General features: G+C 39.5%; 1 protein-coding gene across 18 annotated transcripts in view; it reads left to right on the top strand.

Moving 5' to 3' along the window:
- ANKRD26 (ankyrin repeat domain containing 26) overlaps positions 1 to 21482 on the top strand; it is a 197220-nt gene that overhangs the window by 14096 nt on the left and 161642 nt on the right. For 17 of the 18 annotated variants that reach the window (XR_012156802.1, XR_012156803.1, XR_012156804.1 and 14 more), the window contains exons 4-6: positions 5572 to 5678; positions 7255 to 7392; positions 17770 to 17918. Coding sequence is in view for 15 of the 18 variants with exons in the window: in XM_073328178.1 (XP_073184279.1) it covers positions 5572 to 5678; positions 7255 to 7392; positions 17770 to 17918 (394 nt within the window). In the remaining 3 variants the exon portion in view is untranslated. Of the gene's footprint in view, positions 1 to 5571; positions 5679 to 7254; positions 7393 to 17769; positions 17919 to 21482 lie in introns of those variants that run through there. The other variant, XM_073328177.1, reaches the window with a different exon arrangement.

Below are 21482 nucleotides of genomic sequence, written 5' to 3'. Positions count from 1 at the left end.
GGAAGAGAAAGAGTAGATACTTATAGAGGTTACATAGAAAGACGAGAGGAAATGCGAGGTGGATTCATAGTACCAGGAGCATGCAGACCCTACTGCACCGTCTGCTGAAAGCAGTATGGCGTCTGCATGCCAAAAAGGCACGAAACAATTGTCTGCCATGACTTTCATGGGGAGAGGAGCGACTGATGACACACACCCAGAAACACCCGTGAGAATGTTTTTTTCCCCATCATGCACTGGGAGCTTAACACAGAATTCCAATGGGCGGCAGGCACTGCAGGAACTGTGGGATAGCTACCCACAGTGCACCGCTTCGACATTCAATGCTAGCCTCGTTACTGTGGACTCACTGCGCTGAATTCACGCGCTTTAGTGGGGATACGCAAGACTGAATGTATAAAATCGCTTCCAAAAATTCAAATAGAATAATTTTGAAATAATTTTGTACTGTAGATGTGCCCTTAGAAAAGCATGTCAGGGATGGTTTAGATATACTTGGTCCTGCGCCGGGGACTGGACTAGATGATCTCTTAAGATCCCTTCAGGCTGTACATTTCTCTGATTCTGTGACCACTAAATCCTTTTCAGAATCATTGCTTTCCGGGATTCAGTCCCCCATTCGGTAAGTTGTCTGAATTCTTTGTTTTTAGATGTATTAAAATGTATTTTGTTTGAATCCAGATTGCTTTGTAGGACTGCTTTGTCCTCATCACTATTTACCTCTCTGCCAATCTTTGTCATCCACAAATTTTATCAACAATGTCTTTATATTTACTTACTGTTGGTGAAAATGTTGAGTAGCATTGGGCGTAGTCTGCATCCTTGCAGAACCCCACTAAAAACACCCATATTCATTGATGACTCTCCACTGACAACTACGGTTTGAGATCTGTCAATTAACCATTTCTTAATCCATTTAATGTATGCTTAATTGGTATGTTATAGCTCTAATTCTTTAATCAGAATGTTGTGTGGAAATAAGTCGAAGTATATTATATTCTCTTCCATAGAGGTCCTTATACTGCACTCATCACCAACATCTTCTAGTAGTGCATTAAGAAATGTGACTACACGTCTGTCATATGCTGTTTGGTCTCTCATCCTCCCCAGGGATAGCAGCAGAGTGTCTTGTTTTGGCAGTTTTTTAAGTTTTGTTTTTTATTAAACATACCTGTTGCTATGTGTTTGTTAGAGAAGGCAAGATCAAAGAAATGAGCCTTGCAATTTGAGCAGAAAGTGGTGAGGTTTGTGATGGTTCTTAGTTCCTGGGGGAATTCATTCGACAGTGTGGGACTAGCCCCACCGAGAGTTCTGTCTACTACACAGACAAGCTCTACCCTTATTGTAGAGAGTTCCATTGTGCTTGAGGATCAGAGTTATTGACCAATGTCTTTGTTTTGGAATGATGGAAATGTTTTAGATATCCTGGGTCTAGGCCACTGAGCTCCCTGAAAATAAGGTTGACACCTTAAACTTGATTTGAAATTCTATGGGAAGCGAGCGTAAAGAGTGGAAGAGAGCTGTGATGTCTTCATGATAGCCTTTGTTGCCGAGGAGGTGCACCCAGCATTCTGTACTAGATGGAATTTTCAAAATGCTGAAGTCTTCATGCCCCAGTATATCATGTTGCTATAGTCCAGCTGAGGAGTGACAAAGGTATGGATAACTGAGGCCAAAACATTGTCTGCTAGGATGGGATGGAGTCTCCTAGCCATGTGGAGAGCTCAGAAAGCATTACTCAAAGCTGCTGCTATGTGAGAGCTTAGCATCAGCGAGGAATCCAGGAGTATTCCTAAACTATGACTCTAAAAGACGAACTGTGGATGTGCATCTTCAGCCAAAGGAGACTGAACTGTGGCTGCAAACCCTTTGTCTTGATCAATCACATTTATAATGTCATCATAGAATTAAATTTGACAAGACTTATTTTCCATAAAGCATGTTGATTGGAATTAATTATATTCCTGTTCTTTAATTCCTTAGCAACTGAATCCCATATAAGCATTTCCATTTTTTTTTTTTTTTTTTTTTTGGTATCGATGTCCTGGGATTGATGTCAGGCTTACTGGCTTATAGTTACCCAGGTCATACTGCTTGCACTGTCTGAATATTGGCACAGCATTAGTACTCTTCCAGTCTTCTGGAATTTCCCTGGGACATAGATCTCCTGAGTCAACTCTTTCAGGACTCTTGGGTGCAAGTTGTTAGTGCCTGCTGATGGACTGGAAAGCAATTTATCAGCCTCATGTGATACAAATACATCATCCTGCTTCTTTTCAAATATAGAACAGAAATATTTATTGAACACTTTCTGCCTCATTATTAACAATTTTACCATCTCCATCTAGTAGTATGCCTTTTGCTCCTGGAGGAATTCTGCACCAAATAATTAAAAATTCTGTGCACAATGTTTTAAAATTCTGCATATTTTTCATCAATTATTTTGGCAATTTATTTAAACTACAATACAATGGATGGAGAATGGGAGTGGGGAGCACTGGAGGAAGTCACCAACCCCCCTCTGTGTATTAGTAATGTAGCTAATCACCCTTCATGTTATTAGTCAACAAATATATGCAGCCATATGCTCAGTGTTAAATCATAGGCAACTGAAGAGAAAGTGAGGGCTGGGGACTCAAACTCACAATTTATACTGCTGCTGACCACCACCAAAAAGGTCAGTAGCAAACAGTTCATCAGTTTTTCAGTCCAAAAATTTATACTAGTTCTAATCACAAAAGCACCATAAGCATTTATAAGGCCATACTGTCCTTTACAATAACGCTCCTTTATACCACTCTGGCAATGTAAAGGAGCCTTAAAATTTTTATACCTGTTCTATATTCCTTGGGGGAATTCACTAAGAACAATGGGAACAATTCACTGAGCAGACAGGCTGCTACATTCTGCTCTGCCTGAAGGAACAGAGACTGCCCCATACCTGCCTCTTTAGAAACACCTCAAAGCCCTGCCTCCACACCAAGAGGGCTGCAAAGCAAGCAAGAGGGACAGAGTGTCTCTCTCTATCTAGCATGCATGACTTCCCAGCTCTCCTGCCCCCCAGCACCAGGGAACAGGGTAAAGAAGTAACACCATGCTAGGAAAGCTTTGCTGGTACACTATATTGGCAAAGGGCTGCTAGTGTGGACACACATTATACCAGCAAAGTTGTGCTTCTTTTCCGTCCTCGAGCAAAATAAGCTGTACTGGCAAAAGCACAGTTCTGCTGGTATAACTGTGTCTACATTTGAAGCTTTTGCCTGCAAAGTTACTTCAGTCTGGGATCACAGCGCTAACTGATGTAGCTGTGCTGCTGAAAGTTTGCAGTATACACGTGGCCTAACAACTGAGACTTCTGCTTTTGTGGTCCTTCCACAGAGCCATATCCTTGGGGGCACATGGCCCCAGCAGGCCCCCTTCCCTTTTAGCAGCTAAAAGGTGCTGTCTTTACAACCTCAGGAACTTTGATGATATCAGCAGTTCCAGACTGTAATCTGCTTTATGAGGTTGGGAGACTGACTGTCTGGTGAGGGTGATGTTACAGTGGAGAGGGGAGGAATAGTGGAGAGGGTGTAATTTATGGACTGTCGTCAGTAGCCCTTTTTGCCATTCTGAATTGCAGAGTTATCAAAGTATGTGCTGCATATTAATCAAAGAACCTTTTCCTCTGCTGGTATGTTATAGCTGCCAGGACCCATCCCTAGCCCTGAACAGTAGTAGAGGGGATGGGAGAGCTCTTAAGCCTCAGTGCCGAAGGCATTCCAGAGGAAATAGGGCTTTATGTACATTGTCTAAAGGAGTTGTGGGGATAGTTTGTTAGTTCCTTTTCATGAAAGGAAACAAGTATGTTTGGTATAGAGGCAGTTGCAGATCATTTTTCCATGTTCTAGCTAGACCAACAAATAGTATAAACATAATAAGCAAGTCCAGGTCACTTTTATGGGGATAGAAGTGGGAAATGTTAAGTGAGCGCCAGGTGTTATGATTTGGTAGAAAAAAATTTAAATGATCATTTGCTTTTAAATAAAATCCAAAAACAAAAAAGTTAAATTATATGGAACTATCAAACTGGGGCCTTGTTCATTTTTATACTGCTATACAGTAATAGTTATTCTCCCCCCGCCCCCATTGTTTATTACTGGCTGTATCTTGTTTTATCCTAGGTTGTAATTTTCAGAAGCATGGACTATGTCTACCATTGTGTTTGTAAAACATCCAGTGTTGGGGCATTTGGGTACTATCATAATATAATAAAGGTGTTTTTAATATTTTTAGAGTTTTTATTAATATCCAGTGAAAAGAAACAAGATGAATATATACATCTTTCAGATGGTTCATGTTTAGAGTTCATTGGACTAACTGTCTGCTCTAATTTAAACTGTTGTAAATCTGGAGTAAATCCATTGAAATTGATGGAGTTATAGCTCTGTAATAGCAGTGTAAATAAGGAAACAAGCTGACTACTCTTCTGAATAAAAGAGGGCACCTATTAAATCTTGAAATTGCAAAATAAGAACTGAATCTTTCCTCAGTTTCTCTGTCTGTGGCGTCATTGAGGAAAATACAAGCTTCAGCAAGATACTGTAAACTGAATTTGGCATAAAAAATAAAATAAAATGTCTGAGCATGAGGTTATATGCAGCAACTTGCAAACCAATTATTCTATCATATCGTACTTGGTCAAAGTTAGCGATAGGTGATTGGAGCTGGGACAGGGATGCTTGTCTCAAGAATCAAGTTATGTAAAGATTAGTGTCTTGCTATTCTGATGTCAGTACATTCTAAAGTAGTATAGAAATTTAGGATTTGTAGCTTCTGTGTTGTGTAAAGTTCCTCAGAATTCAACATTTTAAAATAGACTTTTTTCACTACTGTGAATAAGATTTTAGCTATCAAATGTGTTACGTTACTACTGTGCAGTGGTGTATGTGAAATTTTAATTTTTGGTCTCTGTCAAGCTTTAAGTGGAAAGTATACATATCATAAAACCTGCCACTATTATTTTGTTGGCAGTCTCACCACATATATGAATTAGATCAGCTTGGAAAGTGAACCTGCCTACTAGCTTTACCCTCCTATCAAGGATGAGGAACTTCAGTGGATCAGTATGGGAATCTTGTGCCACTCTGGCCTGTGCTATGTGTGTTGTATGGATAAATATTGTTTTATTTCAGTGTACAGTGTTGTGTTAGCAGATTTTATGATTGCAACATTCTATTTTTTAAAAAAATCCTTCAGTTAGTAGTAGTGGTGTTTTAGCTGTGTTGGTCCCAGGATATTAGAGACAAGGTGGGGAGATAATATCTTCTATTGGCTCAACTTCTGTTGGTGAAAGAGACAGGCTTTTGAGCTACACAGATCTCTTCTGAAGGTTGTCTGTTTCACCAACCAAAGAGCTCTTTGTAGCTCAAAAGCTTGTTTCTTTCACAAAGAAAAGATTTTACCTCACCCACATTGTCTCTTTTTAGTTATTAATCATATTAAATCTAATTTTTATTTTAAATAGAAAGTAGGAGTGTGTGCATGTGCATAATATATCTACGGGAAAAATAATTTATCTTTATTCCATAGGAGGGGTATACACCGCTTACTATTGCTATAACTGAAAATCACCAAGAGATGGTAGAGTTTCTTCTTAGAAAAGGAGCTGATGTACATGCTAGAGACAAGTCTAAAAGGTAAAGTATAGGTCAAACTATTATTGACTAATCTACGAAATAAGCAGTAGCCCCAAATGGTGGATGCTACAAAAGTAATACAGAGGCAGGTCCTCTGGTGTAGCTGATCTTCACAAAGTACAGATCAAAGAAAGATGTGTGTAAAAAGGTACGTTAAAGCCTGCAATCTGCATGAGGGAAGTGCTGTGTTGTAAGAAAACCTATGCCATCTAAGCAAAATCTGGACTATTCTTGCTAGATGTCTACTTTTGAGAATAACCATGGTCGTGAATAACCATTACAAATACATTTTAAAATGTTTAATCCTCCAATTTTGTATGAATTAGCCCAGCAAGGTTTATTTTTAGCAGAAGGTGATTGCATGAATAAGGAATTCAGATTATACCAAATTCTGATCAGGGGATTAATTGACACTTATCTTAGATGCTTCCTTTTTCAAGCAAGTGGAAGAAACCCCAATTCTGGATGGTTAGGAGTTATTTTACTGCATAGTAAGGCCTAGGAGAGCAGGACTTCATTCTTGCAGCAACTTCCGTTCTTTAACAGCTTGCTGTTGTGTGCCCTTGATACATGTCGTGGTATCCTAATGAAGACTTAGTAGAAGGAAAGATCCTAGCACGTACAGCTCACAGGTGATCATCTTCCCAATATGGATTTAATTTGCTAGTGCAAAATCATGTATATTTTGCTGCTGGCAGGTCTCCCTAACATCAGACTTGTGATTGACTATATCTCACTTCAAGTGCAAAAGAGAGTAAATCCTCTCTGAGAAATTATATTTCTGTGGGTTGGCTGCCTTTTTATTTGTGCCTGTGCAGTAATAAATACAGAAAGAGTCTGCAGTTTGCAGAATACATGCCATGTAAGAAGTGTATGTCTATGTGATTAAAAAGAAGCGCGTCTTGGTTCCTTGTCAGAAAGTAGTCTACTTGGAAGCCATATTGAGTATGAGTGAAGAAAGATTTTTCCTTGGTGAAATTTCAGTTCCTATATCTGTTTCACTGCACATTCAAAAATGCTTTGGCTATAACACGTCCCCTTAATATTCTTACAATCTGCTTGATTACGGGTATGGGAGAGCGCTATAAATGTTGTTAATTAAACAGCTAAGTATGCAAACTCCTTTCATAGTGACTTCTGGAAACTGAACTACCGTTCTTATCTTGGGTTCATCATCTAATAAGTCCTCTTCTACTGACTTCTGCAGCCATTCTTTTTCTATAAAGAGACTTTTAGGAAAGAATTCCCACTGGTAATACCAGACTGGTGGGAGGCCTACTAGTGAGTTGAATTAGTGTTAGTACAGGTGAGAATTTTTCGAAAAATTCCCTAATTCAAACATACCTTCTGTATTGTTAGTGTTACACTAACTTGTAAGAAGACTGAGTGCAGTAGTTTATTTTCTCTTCTGTTTACACTTGAGTCTGAATTTTTTGGGTGTCTTGTTTGGATTTTGTTTAACTTGCGCTAGGAAGAAAGAGATTAGTTATGTTTTGAGAACAATTAGGGATTAAAAAAATGAAGATGAAAGATCATATAAATTGATATGTTAAATGTCATCTTGTGGTTGTTTTAGAACACCTCTCATGATTGCTGCCTCTGGAGGAGAGCTTAGTTTAATAAAAGTTCTCCTTCAGTATGGTGCTGACGTTTCCCATAAAGATATAAATGGATGGACATCTGAGGACTATGCTCTTATTGGTGGATACTCTGGGTAAGTGTTTACACCTCTTTCAAAACTGTAAAGTCAGAACTACAGATTTGATAATGGAGTCCTTGGTAGCAACTCCATAGTCCAATGATGTATTGAAATTTTAATTTCAAGTTTGAAAAAGAATTCCTCTATTTCACACCTTAGAGATTGAGTTTAGTCTTCAAATTTGGCATGATAACTTGTCAAAAGACAGTTGAAAGTTCCATGTTGATCGAACATACAGTATTGATATGTATCTATTTAAAATTTTTCAGAGATTCCCCCACAAAATTTTTTTTGTTAAATTGGCATTTAAGTTGCTAGACTGCATATTGTGCAATACAAAACCTAAAAAGCAAGGAAATGAGCAGTTAAATCATTCAGCATTATATCTGGATTTCATCTGTCAGTTCTCCTTCTCAACCTCAACAACTAACATAATTAACCTGTAGAACTCATTGCTACAGTAGATCATTGAGGCCAAGAGCTTAGTAAGATTAAAAAAGATTAGACGTGAATGAGAACACACATAGATTAGAAAAGATAAATATTTGAAAAGGTTGTATTGTTACGTTTCAGGACATAAGCCAACCAGTAGCTGATGAGTATTAGGAAGAAAATTTCCTTAAGAATGGCAATTCCATGGTTGTCTGCAAGAACTGGCCACTGTCCGAGACAGGGAACTGAAACACTGGTCTGATCTAGTATGGAAATTCCTATTTTCCTAGAAAAGAATAAATATGTCCATAAAGTTTTAATCATCTACCCCTATCAGAGGCTCTTGCAGGCTTCCTAAGATCCCTGGGGTATCTGGCTGCTCCAGGTAGAATTTACTGCCGGTACTGACATCAGTTCCCAGTGTTTTGTAGGGTTTCTTGCCATTTCAGAGTTAGGAATTCCTCGGGGCATTGAGAAGATAATACTTAAGTTTTTTTTTAAATGAAGTAAAAAGATTCATTGACATTTTAACAGGTTTACAAATCCCTGCTGTGTAGATATCAGAGACTAAATTATTACTACATTTTAAGCCTCCTGATCATACATTTGTTAAAAAATGTCAACAAAATGGGGTTAAATCTCATTTCAGATGAACAGAAGGACTAAACAGGGATTTCTGTTTTTTCCTTTACTTTTGTACTGGCTATCGATCCTTTTGCACAGAGAATAAGGATAAATAAATCTATCCTAAGAATTAAACTTGCAGGAACACATCAGAAAATAGCTTTGTATGCAGATGATGTAATATTATTTTATTTATCTAAACCAAATAGTTCCCTAAAATTAATTTCTAAAGAAATCCATGACTTTGCAAAAGCATCTGGATTTAAAGTAAATTATGCCAAATCTGAAATGCTAGCTAAAAATTTGCCAAATTCTGAAAAGCCATTCCTTTAGAAAACATTTTGATACACATGATCAACAAGTTATATAAGATACCTGGAAATTTAGATCTCAAACAGCCTAGAAGAGCTCCAAGATTTAAATGTCAAACCACTACTTTAGCAAATGAAAAAGATCTGGAGTGCTGGTGAGAGCATGCAATTTCTTTTTTTGGGAAGAAAAACCCATTCAAAATGAACATTTTGCCAAGGATAGTGGAATCTGGTCAATTAAAAAACAAAAAATTATAACTAATTTATATTAGGGCTGTCAAGCGATAAAAAAGTTAAGCGCACGATTAAACAATAATAAAATACCATTTATTTAAATATTTTTGGATGTTTTCTACATTTTCAAATTAATAGATTCATAGATCTTAAGGTCAGAAAGGACCATTATGATCATCTAGTCTGACTTCCTGCACAATGCAGGCCACCAAATCTCACCCACCCACTCCTGCAATAAACCTCTCACCTATGTCTGAGCTATTGAAGTCCTCAAATCATGGTTTAAAGACTTCAAGGTTTAGAGAATCCTCCAGCAAGTGACCCGTGCCCCTTGCTACAGAGGAAGACGAAAAACCCCAAGGCCCTCTTCCAATCTGCCCTGGAGGAAAATTCCTTCCCGATCCCAAATATGGCGATCAGCTGAACTCTGAGCATGTGGGCAAGATTCACCAGCCAGATACCCAGGAAAAAATTCTCTGTAGTAACTCAGATCCCATCCCATCTAACATCCCATCACAGGCCATTGGGCCTATTTACCATGAATAGTTAAAGATCAATTAATTGGCAAAATCATGTTATCCCATCATACCATCTTCTCCATAAACTTAATGAGTTTAATCTTGAAGCCAGATAGGTCTTTTGCCCCCACTGCTTCCCTTGGAAGGCTGTTCCAGAACTTCACTCCTCTGATGGTTAGAAATTTTCGTCTAATTTCAAGTCTAAACTTCCCAATGGCCAGTTTATATCCATTTGTTCTTGTGTCCACATTGGTACTGAGCTTAAATAATTCCTCTCCCTCTCCGGTATTTATCCCTCTGATATATTTATAGAGAGCAATCATATCTCCCCTCAGCCTTCTTTTGGTTAGGCTAAACAAGCCAAACGCCTTAAGTCTCCTTTCATAAGACAGGTTTTCCATTCCTCGGATCATCCTAGTAGCCCTTCTCAGTACCTGTTCCAGTTTGAATTCATCCTTCTTAAACATGGGAGACCAGAACTGCACACAGTATTCCAGATGATGTCTCACCAGTGCCTTGTATAATGGTACTAAAACCTCCTTATCCCTACTGGAAATTCCTCGCCTGATGCATCCCAAGACCACATTAGCTTTTTTCATGGCCATATCACATTGGCAGCTCATAGTCATCCTGTGGTCAATTATAACGCAGAATACAAAGTGTAAAGTGCTCACTTTATATTTTTTATTACAAATATTTGCACTGTAAACCAAAACAAATAATATTTTTCAATTCACCTAATACAAGTACTGAGTGCAATCTCTTTATAATAAAACTTGAACTTACAAATGTAGAATTATGTACCAAAAAAAACCCTGCATTAAAAAATAAAACAATGTAAAACTTCAGAGCCAACAATGCTGTGACGTTGCACTCCATATTCTTATCAAAATATGCTTATGTTATGAATATGATATAACTGAGATGTACTTTATGCTAGATGGGTCTTGTAAGGTATCATTGGAAAAGTTATAATTTACTGAATGTGTTTATCCAATTTGTATGCCTGTATCATTTCTGTATATGAAGTTAGGAATATTGACTATGTATCTGTATATCAACTATGCTACTTTGGGTGACACCCACTGCTAACACTTCAGGTATAGCAATGGAAAAGCCAGACAGGGCTGATGGCCCGTCAGCGTGGACAGTGGACTGTGAAAAGGCTTGGCCTTCCTGTGGACGCTCCGTACTGCCACTGACTCATGGACGCTGTGACACTACAGAGTCAGGTGACCTGGTCACCTGATACTAAACTCCATCTTGGACTGCTGAACGTTTCCACTGGGAGGTGGAGAAATCAAAGGATTCCTGCCTTATGGAAATCCTATACAAGGTGGGGGAGGAAAACAATCAAGGTCTTCAGTTCATTTCTCCTCTGCCTCCCTGCCCAAAGAGATACTTGAAAATGGCTGGAAACAAAAGGACTGGAATGAGGGAGGGGTGTGTGTGTGTGTATGTATAGAACTGCTTGACCCAGGCTGGAAAGATACATGGCCTGTGAAGGAATCTACCTAAGACAATATCTAGGGTGAGGAATTACTATTTGTAACCAGTTTCTTTAGTGCATCAAGCTTAGTTTGTGTGCTTTGTTTTATTTGCTTGGTAATCTGCTTTGTTCTGTTTGCTATCGCTTTACCACTTAAAATTCACCGATTGTAGTTAATAAACTTATTTCGTGTTTATAATATAACCCAGTTTATGTAATTTCTAACGGGGTGGGGGGAAGCAGTTGTGCGCATCTCCCTCCACATTGAGGGAGAGGGCGAATTTCGTAAAACCTTTGGGTTTGTACCCCATTAAGGGAGTGGGCACCAGAGTGCTGGGGCAAGTCCCTAAGGCTGAATCTTTCTAGAGCAGATCTCTGTCTCTCTGTGCAGCTGGGTGTGGCCCTGCCTGTGTGCTTGGCTGGAAGAGGTTTGTGAGCCTAGCCCAGCAAGACCAGATAAAGGGGACCCAGGCTGGCAGAATAGGCTGACTCAGTGGCATCCCAACACATCTGGTGGCATGCGGGAGGGCAGGGGGGGCAAACTGTCACAAAGTCCACTCCTATTTCTTGTTCAGCCAATCGCTCAGACAAACAAGTTTGTTTACATTTGCAGGAGATAATGCTGCCTGCTTCTTGTTCACAGTGTCACCTGAAAGTGAGAACAGGTGTTCTCATGGCCCTGTTGTAGCTGGTGTCACAAGATGTTTACATGCCAGATGGGCTAAAGATTCATATGTGCCTTCATGCTTTAATCACAATTCCAGAGGACATGGGTCCATGCTGATGACAGGTTCTGCTCGATAACAATCAAAAGCAGTGCAGACTGATGCATGTTCATTTTCATCATCTGAGTCAGATGCCACCAGCAGCAGGTTGATTTTCTTTTTTAGTGGTTCGGGTTCTATAGTTTCCGCATCGGAGTGTTGCTCTTCTAAGACTTCTGAAAGCATACTCCACACCTCGTCCCTCTCAGATATCGAAAGACACTTCAGATTCTTAAACCTGGGGTTGAGTGCTGTATCTATATTTAGAAATCTCACATTGGTACCTTCTTTGCATTTTGTCAAATCTGCAGCGAAAGTGTTCTTAAAATGAATATGTGCTGAGTCATCATCTGAAACTACTGTAACATGAAATATATGGCAGAATTCGGGTAAAATAGAGCTGGAGACATACAATTCTCCCCCAAAGAGTTTAGTCACAAATTTAATTAATGCATTATTTTTTTAATGACCATCATCAGCATGGAAGTATGTCCTCTGGAATGGTGACAGAAGCATGGAGGGGCCTATGAACGTTTCGCATACCTGGCATGTAAATCATAGAATCATAGAATATCAGGGTTGGAAGGGACCCCTGAAGGTCATCTAGTCCAACCCCCTGCTCGAAGCAGGACCAATTCCCAGTTAAATCATCCCAGCCAGGGCTTTGTCAAGCCTGACCTTAAAAACCTCTAAGGACGGAGATTCTACCACCTCCCTAGGTAACGCATTCCAGTGTTTCACCACCCTCTTAGTGAAAAAGTTTTTCCTAATATCCAATCTAAACCTCCCCCACTGCAACTTGAGACCATTACTCCTCGTTCTGTCATCTGCTACCATTGAGAACAGTCTAGAGCCATCCTCTTTGGAACCCCCTTTCAGGTAGTTGAAAGCAGCTATCAAATCCCCCCTCATTCTTCTCTTCTTCAGGCTAAACAATCCCAGTTCCCTCAGCCTCTCCTCATAAGTCATGTGTTCTAGACCCCTAATCATTTTTGTTGCCCTTCGCTGGACTCTCTCCAATTTATCCACATCCTTCTGGTAGTGTGGGGCCCAAAACTGGACACAGTACTCCAGATGAGGCCTCACCAATGTCGAATAGAGGGGAACGATCACGTCCCTCGATCTGCTCGCTATGCCCCTACTTATACATCCCAAAATGCCATTGGCCTTCTTGGCAACAAGGGCACACTGCTGACTCATATCCAGCTTCTCGTCCACTGTCACCCCTAGGTCCTTTTCTGCAGAACTGCTGCCTAGCCATTCGGTCCCTAGTCTGTAGCGGTGCATTGGATTCTTCCATCCTAAGTGCAGGACCCTGCACTTATCTTTATTGAACCTCATCAGATTTCTTTTGGCCCAATCCTCCAATTTGTCTAGGTCCTTCTGTATCCTATCCCTCCCCTCCAGCGTATCTACCACTCCTCCCAGTTTAGTATCATCCGCAAATTTGCTGAGAGTGCAATCCACACCATCCTCCAGATCATTTATGAAGATATTGAACAAAACCGGCCCCAGGACCGACCCTTGGGGCACTCCACTTGATACCGGCTGCCAACTAGACATGGAGCCATTGATCACTACCCGTTGAGCCCGACAATCTAGCCAGCTTTCTACCCACCTTATAGTGCATTCATCCAGCCCATACTTCCTTAACTTGCTGACAAGAATACTGTGGGAGACCGTGTCAAAAGCTTTGCTAAAGTCAAGAAACAATACATCCACTGCTTTCCCTTCATCCACAGAACCAGTAATCTCATCATAAAAGGCAATTAGATTAGTCAGGCATGACCTTCCCTTGGTGAATCCATGCTGACTGTTCCTGATCACTTTCCTCTCATGCAAGTGCTTCAGGATTGATTCTTTGAGGACCTGCTCCATGATTTTTCCAGGGACTGAGGTGAGGCTGACTGGCCTGTAGTTCCCAGGATCCTCCTTCTTCCCTTTTTTAAAGATTGGCACTACATTAGCCTTTTTCCAGATACAAATACCTTGTAATGCCAGCTACAAAAGTCCCATGAGGATGCCTATTCTCACTTTCTCATGAAAATGTAAATAAGAAGTGGGCAGCATTATCTCCTGTAAATGTAATCAAACTTGTTTGTCTTAGCGATTGGCTGAATGAGAAGTAGGACTCAGTGGATTTGTAGGCTCTAAAGTTTTACATTGTTTTGTTTTTGAGTGCAGTTATGTAACCAAAAAACCCCTTCATTTGTAAGTTGCACTTTCATGATAAAGAGATTGCACTGTGGTACTTGTATGAGGTGAATTGAAAAATATGGTTTCTTTTGTTTATCATTTTTACAGTGCAAATATTTGTAAACAAAAATAATATAAAATGAGTAGTGTATGCTTTGTATTCTGTGTTGGAATTGAAGTCAATATATTTGAAAATGTAGAAAAACATCCAAAAATTTAATAAATTTGCAGTTGATATTCTATTGTTTAACAATGCAATTAAAACTGATTAATCACGATTAATTTTTTAAATCACGATCTATTTTTTCAGTTAATTGCGTGAGTTAACTGCGATTCATTGACAGCCCTAATTTATATCTTTGCAGACAGCTTTCCTTTAAAAAAAAAAAAAAAAGGAAAAAAAAAGTATATATATAACACACTAGAAAAAGGACTGGGGTAGGCAAATTACCCCAGAGGAATGGGGTTTGATCTGCAAAAGAGGATCAGCATCCTCAGTCTGAAGCACAATGAAAGACATTTCCTTTGAATTACTGTTTCAGTGTTATCTCACACTAGTCAGATAAAAAATATAGAGAGATTGGGATAAAGTTGGATAAATTATGGTGAAAGAGGAGATTTTATGTATATATTGTGGACATGTCCAGTCATTAGAGAGTATAGGAACGCAATCTGTAAGCAAATATCACATATTGTTGGATATTTATTACCAAATGATACTTTGGTATTCCTCCTGGAGATTCTTGCGGAAATGATCACACTGAAGGAAATGAACAATTAATCTCTTATCTGCTAGTAGCTGCTTGGCTACTGATAGCCTCTCCTTGGAAAAAACAAAAATAGTCCAACCATAGAGGAATGGTTCAAAAAATATGAGAGGTGGTTGTTATGAAAAATTAACACTAATTATGTACCCAGCAAAATAGAGAACAAATAGATACTTAGATATTTGTATACCTTTTTATTCAAGTACATTTATTCAGCTGCATAACACCCCCACCACACCTGTAATTTTTTTCAAATATTAAGATTTGGTAGACATGCCTGGTCTGTTAAATATGTGTCATCAGAGATTTCACTCAATTTAATAGTCATTAGGAACAGCATGTCATAGGTGTTGTAATGATACTCTGTAATATGGTAAAACCATGTTAAATAGAGATATCTGATAACTACATTCCTGTATAATATATCTTTAAACAAAAGCTCACTATTGTAATGATTATTGCATTGTTTCTGATATTTACATGGAAAAGACTTGCAAACCTGTTAATACTTTCTAAATAAATAGTTTAGGTTTGTTTGACCTTTTTTTTTTTTTTAAACATTAGAAAGTCTTTATGCTTTAATTCCCTAAAGGTTTCAAAAGTGCCTAAATCCCAATAAAAATCAATTACATGCTCTGGAAAATTTTTATCCACATTCTCTCTTAACTCACACCAAGAAAATCCCATCACACCAAGATTATTATCCTGCAATTTGATCTGTATTTGAGGAGCTGCATTGACATCAGTGTAACTCCATGCATGTTTAACGGTCTGCCAATGCAGATCAGATTGCAGGTTAGGTATCTAGATTATTAAAATATATATTTAAAATGGTACAGTTTACAATTAAAAATTTAACAATAGCCTCTAATACAGTGAAATATTGTACATTATCTTTTTAAAGGTTTTAGAGTAACAGCTGTGTTAGTCCGTATTCGCAAAAAGAAAAGGCGTACTTGTGGCACCTTAGAGACTAACCAATTTATTTGAGCATAAGCTTTCATGAGCTACAGCTCACTTCATCGGATGCATACTGTGGAAAGTATAGAAGATCTTTTATACACACAAAGCATGAAAAAATGGGTGTTTACCACTACAAAAGGTTTTCTCTCCCCCCACCCCACTCTCCTGCTGGTAATAGCTTATCTAAAGTGATCACTCTCCTTACAATGTGTATGATAATCAAGGTGGGCCATTTCCAGCACAAATCCAGGGTTTAACAAGAACGTCTGGGGGGGGGGGGTGTAGGAAAAAACAAGGGGAAATAGGTTACCTTGCATAATGACTTAGCCACTCCCAGTCTCTATTCAAGCCTAAGTTAATTGTATCCAATTTGCAAATGAATTCCAATTCAACCGTCTCTCGCTGGAGTCTGGTTTTGAAGTTTTTTTGTTGTAATATCGCAACTTTCAGGTCTGTAATCGCGTGACCAGAGAGATTGAAGTGTTCTCCGACTGGTTTATGAATGTTATAATTCTTGACATCTGATTTGTGTCCATTTATTCTTTTACGTAGAGACTGTCCAGTCTGACCAATGTACATGGCAGAGGGGAATTGCTGGCACATATCACATTGGTGGATGTGCAGGTGAACGAGCCTCTGATAGTGTGGCTGATGTGATTAGGCCCTGTGATGGTGTCCCCTGAATAGATATGTGGGCACAGTTGGCAACGGGCTTTGTTGCAAGGATAGGTTCCTGGGTTAGTGGTTCTGTTGTGTGGCATGTGGTTGCTGGTGAGTATTCGCTTCAGGTTTGGGGGGCTGTCTGTAGGCAAGGACTGGCCTGTCTCCCAAGATTTGTGAGAGTGTTGGGTCATCCTTCAGGATAGGTTGTAGATCCTTAATAATGCGTTGGAGGAGTTTTAGTTGGGGGCTGAAGGTGACGGCTAGTGGCGTTCTGTTATTTTCTTTGTTAGGCCTGTCCTGTAGTAGGTTACAGGACAGGCCTAACAAAGAAAATAACAGAACGCCACTAGCCGTCACCTTCAGCCCCCAACTAAAACTCCTCCAACGCATTATTAAGGATCTACAACCTATCCTGAAGGATGACCCAACACTCTCACAAATCTTGGGAGACAGGCCAGTCCTTGCCTACAGACAGCCCCCCAACCTGAAGCGAATACTCACCAGCAACCACATGCCACACAACAGAACCACTAACCCAGGAACCTATCCTTGCAACAAAGCCCGTTGCCAACTGTGCCCACATATCTATTCAGGGGACACCATCACAGGGCCTAATAACATCAGCCACGCTATCAGAGGCTCGTTCACCTGCACATCCACCAATGTGATCTATGCCATCATGTGCCAGCAATGCCCCTCTGCCATGTACATTGGTCAAACTGGACAGTCTCTACGTAAAAGAATAAATGGACACAAATCAGATGTCAAGAATTATAACATTCATAAACCAGTCGGAGAACACTTCAATCTCTCTGGTCACGCGATTACAGAGCTGAAAGTTGCAATATTACAACAAAAAAACTTCAAAACCAGACTCCAGTGAGAAACTGTTAAATTGGAATTCATTTGCAAATTGAATACAATTAACTTAGCTACTCCCAGTCTCTATTCAAGCCTAAGTCATTATGCAAGGTAACCTATTTCCCCTTGTTTTTTCCTACGCCTCCCTGCCCTCCTCAGACGTTCTTGTTAAACCCTGGATTTGTGCTGGAAATGGCCCACCTTGATTATCATACACATTGTAAGGAGAGTGATCACTTTAGATAAGCTATTACCAGCAGGAGAGTGGGGTGGGAGGAGAGAAAACCTTTTGTAGTGGTAAACACCCATTTTTTCATGCTTTGTGTGTATAAAAGATCTTCTATACTTTCCACAGTATGCATCCGATGAAGTGAGCTGTAGCTCATGAAAGCTTATGCTCAAATAAATTGGTTAGTCTCTAAGGTGCCAGAAGTACTCCTTTTCTTTATCCTTTTAAACCTCACCATGAATAATTAATGGATGTTTTTGTTATAGTAAATATGATATATTTAAATGTCACATTACTATTTCCCTAATGTGTTTTCTTTCTTTCTTTCTTTCTATGGGTAGTCTTAGTAAACAACTTTCTGAGTATGCCAACTGGAAAAATGTAGAAAAACCTTCTCCAAACAATACAAAAGGCATGTCGGTGTTTAGCAGTCCAGACAGGGTTGGAGATGTTGGTTTTGCTTTGGGTGCACCTGCTACAGATAAAGAAGGTAGGATTGTTAAAAAAATTCAATTAAATGAAGGGTCAATAACTATTTTACTCACACATGCCTTGTTAAAACTGTTTTTAATCATCCAGCGAAGGAAAGAGAGTGACCAACCTAGGAAGTTTTGTACTTCTCTCGTTAGTTGGCTATGGATCTCAGCAGATTCTTGTTGCATCTCCTATGGCTGGTTGTGATCTGTCTGCCAAAGGATTCCAGCCTCCTCCCCACCAGATCTCACTAGGATATATACCAAAAAATACTGCTGTTTAAAAAAAAATGCGAACTGAAATATTATATTTGTTCAGGCAAGTAATTTTTCCTGCTGCTTATTCACTTCTGATGTGGTGAATCCGCTTACAGGAAACTGCAGATTAATCCATACTTTAAGTCAAGCGATTTCTTCTTTCTGCAGTAAGGAAGTGATAAATAATTCAGTATAAGAACACATGGCTCTATATTTGGCTTCCACTGAATTTGTGTGTGCGTATATATGTGCACCCTTAAGTAGGATGTTTAAAATAGAAAGAGTGGGTTAACTTTTATTTGTCACCTTCAGTCACAGTTTTCTGTTTCTGTCATAACTAAGCTGTTGTGAGGTTTTTATGATATTACAAAGTATTATGGCTTTGTGTAAACAAACTCATAAACAGCAAAAATACATTTTCTGTGTATACTTATGTCCTTTAAAATAATTAGGTACATTGTTGGATAGAGCTTTGCTTTGTTTTTGATTCTTACATATCATTTTGTAAACTAATGTTTAATTTAGTCAAGTAATGCACTGAGTAGAAACACAAATTATGAATAGTTACATGATCAGGAAATTATATTAAATATCTTTATATGGCAAAAGAATTTATTAAGGAATTTACAAAATCTAATCTACAACTACAAGCCTCTCACGCACTAGAAATAGATTCCATAAACAAAACTTATTTTCCCACCTTGAAATCCCCCTTTTCCATGTAAAGTACAAGCAATATAAATCACTCAGGTTTATTATTTTAAATTAAGATTTCATATTGTTAATGATATTAATACATAATCTGTAAATGTAATAATGTGGTGAGTGGACAGAGCTGATATCATTCAAATGCAGCAAATCACACAATTTTTGAAAATTTTGAGGAAGTGTGTGAGTAAAGCAAAACACAACAGGGTCACCCTTGCTCTCCTTTTTCCTTCCCAAAAGGCTAAACCAAATTTAGGGCCAAATCTTGTTCCAGCCCTGCTCACTGGCATAGAGCTGAACTCCTTGATCCTGCCTGATTCTGTATGTGGAGTACTATGTGTGCTGGTATCTTGAAGAATTAAATCTTGTGTTTACGGGCTCCACACACCACCCACACACAAATCAAATTGTAGCTCCCTCCCAAAAGACTGTGACGTGGCTCCTGACCTTGAGGGTTTGACGGCAAAAAGCAGTGCACATGCCTACTGATCCTGTAGTGACAGGTCTCATGGCTGACAGTCACACATGGAGTTTGTGTGGCTCAAAGAACAGTACCATCTTATAGTTCGAAAATGGAGCTACTGGCTGGGAGGAAAGGGTGAACAATTGGGCCAAATAACACCTCCATCTCCTGGGCAATTATTGTCATCTGTGGAACCACCTGGTATTGCTGTTACAGATAAACAGAACATGAGTGAAGACTTATCGAACTGTACATACCTGAATAAAAACATTACAGTTGAGAGAAAAAGGCTCAGGGAAGAATATACCATCCCCCCAATTTACTGAGCCCAGGTCTCAAAGGTTCTTTTTTCTTCTTTGGTTGTGATGGCACTTAAATAATCTCCCTGGACCACTTCTCTCCTAATGTTGCATCTCTGAAGTGGTTAGTGCAGGTGTGTGATGGCACTGACCTGTGCAGACGCAGAAGGGTTGTCTGGAGATGTGAAGTTTATTTGAGTTCTTGGGCTCCTGAGCAGCTCTAGCAATTGTGACTGGAAAACAGGCATGGATCCTGTTCTGCTTACTCAGGATCATTCACACTGTTGCAAAGCCAGAATAATCAGGAATTGGGATCTAACATGCTTCCTATAAGAGATTGGAATTTGGCTTTTGAAGTCTTTTCAATTAAAATAAAAGGAGGTAATTTCACCATTTGTCCTTAGTGGAGAATATGCTATTAGATCAGCAGTTTGTCATATTCTAGTATATGCGGGAAATCTCACGGTCCATTTTGGTCAATTTCACTGTCATAGGATTTAAAAAATCATAAATTTCATAATTTCAGCTATTTCAATCTGAAATTTCAAGGTGTGGTAAGTGTAGAGGTCCTGACCCAAAAAGGAGTTTTGGAGGAGTCGCAAGGTTATTATAGTTGGGGTTGCAGTACTGCTTCCCTTACTTCTGCACTGGCGGTGGTGCTGCCTTCAGAGCTGGGCAGCTGGAAACCAGTGGCTGCTGGCAGGTATCCCAGCTCTGAAGGTAGAGTTGCTGCCTGCAGCAGCAGTGCAGAGGTAAGAATGGTATGGTATGGTATTGCCACCCTTAATTCTGCGCTGCTGCCTGCAGAGCTGGGGCCTCAGTCAGCAGCCACCACTCTCTGGCCACCCAGCTCTGAAGGCAGTGCAGAAGTAAGGGTGGCAATACTGCGACCTCCCTAAAATAACCTTGCAACCCTCCTGCAACTCCCTTTTGGATCTGGACTCCCAATTTGAGAAACACTGGTTTTCCCCCATGAAATCTGTATAGTATTGGGAAAAAGCACACAAACGACCAGATTTCATGGGAGGAGACCAGATTTCATGGTCCGTGATGCGTTTTTCATGGCCATGAATTTGTTAGGGCCCTACTCATTAGCCATTCTGAGGCTGCTGTGTTTCAAGCACCAAGTCTTTATTGTAGTGAAGGGCTGTGGTTGTCTCTTCCTTGTTTCTTCTTTCTTTGCCTTTCTCTGTTTGCAAACAGTTGTTAGTAATGAATAAAGAAAGTTTCTGTAAAGAAACACTTTGCAGGATTCCTTATCTCAGGGCTGATAAACCTCCCCTTTCTCTTAAGGTTTTTTTGGCCTTTGTAGGTTGGATCAGGAGCTAGGTCCTTACTAGCTGTTGAGCACCACCCTCTACCTACTTTAAATAAAAGAAAAGGAGTACTTGTGGCACCTTAGAGACTAACCAATTTATTTGAGCATAAGCTTTCGTGAGTTACAGCTCACTTCATCGGATGCACTATGTCGCAAGGTTATTTTAGGGCACTATGCATCCGATGAAGTGAGCTGTAGCTCACGAAAGCTTATGCTCAAATAAATTGGTTAGTCTCTAAGGTGCCACAAGTACTCCTTTTCTTTTTGCGAATACAGACTAACACGGCTGTTACTCTGAAACCTACTTTAAATACTGTTCTAAAAACAGCCATGTAGGTTTTTTTGACCAAGTTTGTCAGAGGAGCTCCCCACAGGAGTTTGCTTCATCAGCTGTTGTTCTGTCTCTTTTCTGGATCCCAATGATGCCTCATTGTTGTATCCTTTCTTATCTACACCCTGCTTTCCAGCTGGGTCTGGTCAGGTGTCTAGGTGGTGTTTCAACACCTACCTTTTCTAAATGCCTGCTTTATTGCAT

The sequence above is a fragment of the Lepidochelys kempii genome, chromosome 1 (assembly GCF_965140265.1).
Source record: "Lepidochelys kempii isolate rLepKem1 chromosome 1, rLepKem1.hap2, whole genome shotgun sequence".
NCBI classification, from domain to species: domain Eukaryota; kingdom Metazoa; phylum Chordata; order Testudines; family Cheloniidae; genus Lepidochelys; species Lepidochelys kempii.
This window is presented reverse-complemented; position numbering and strand designations above follow the sequence as displayed.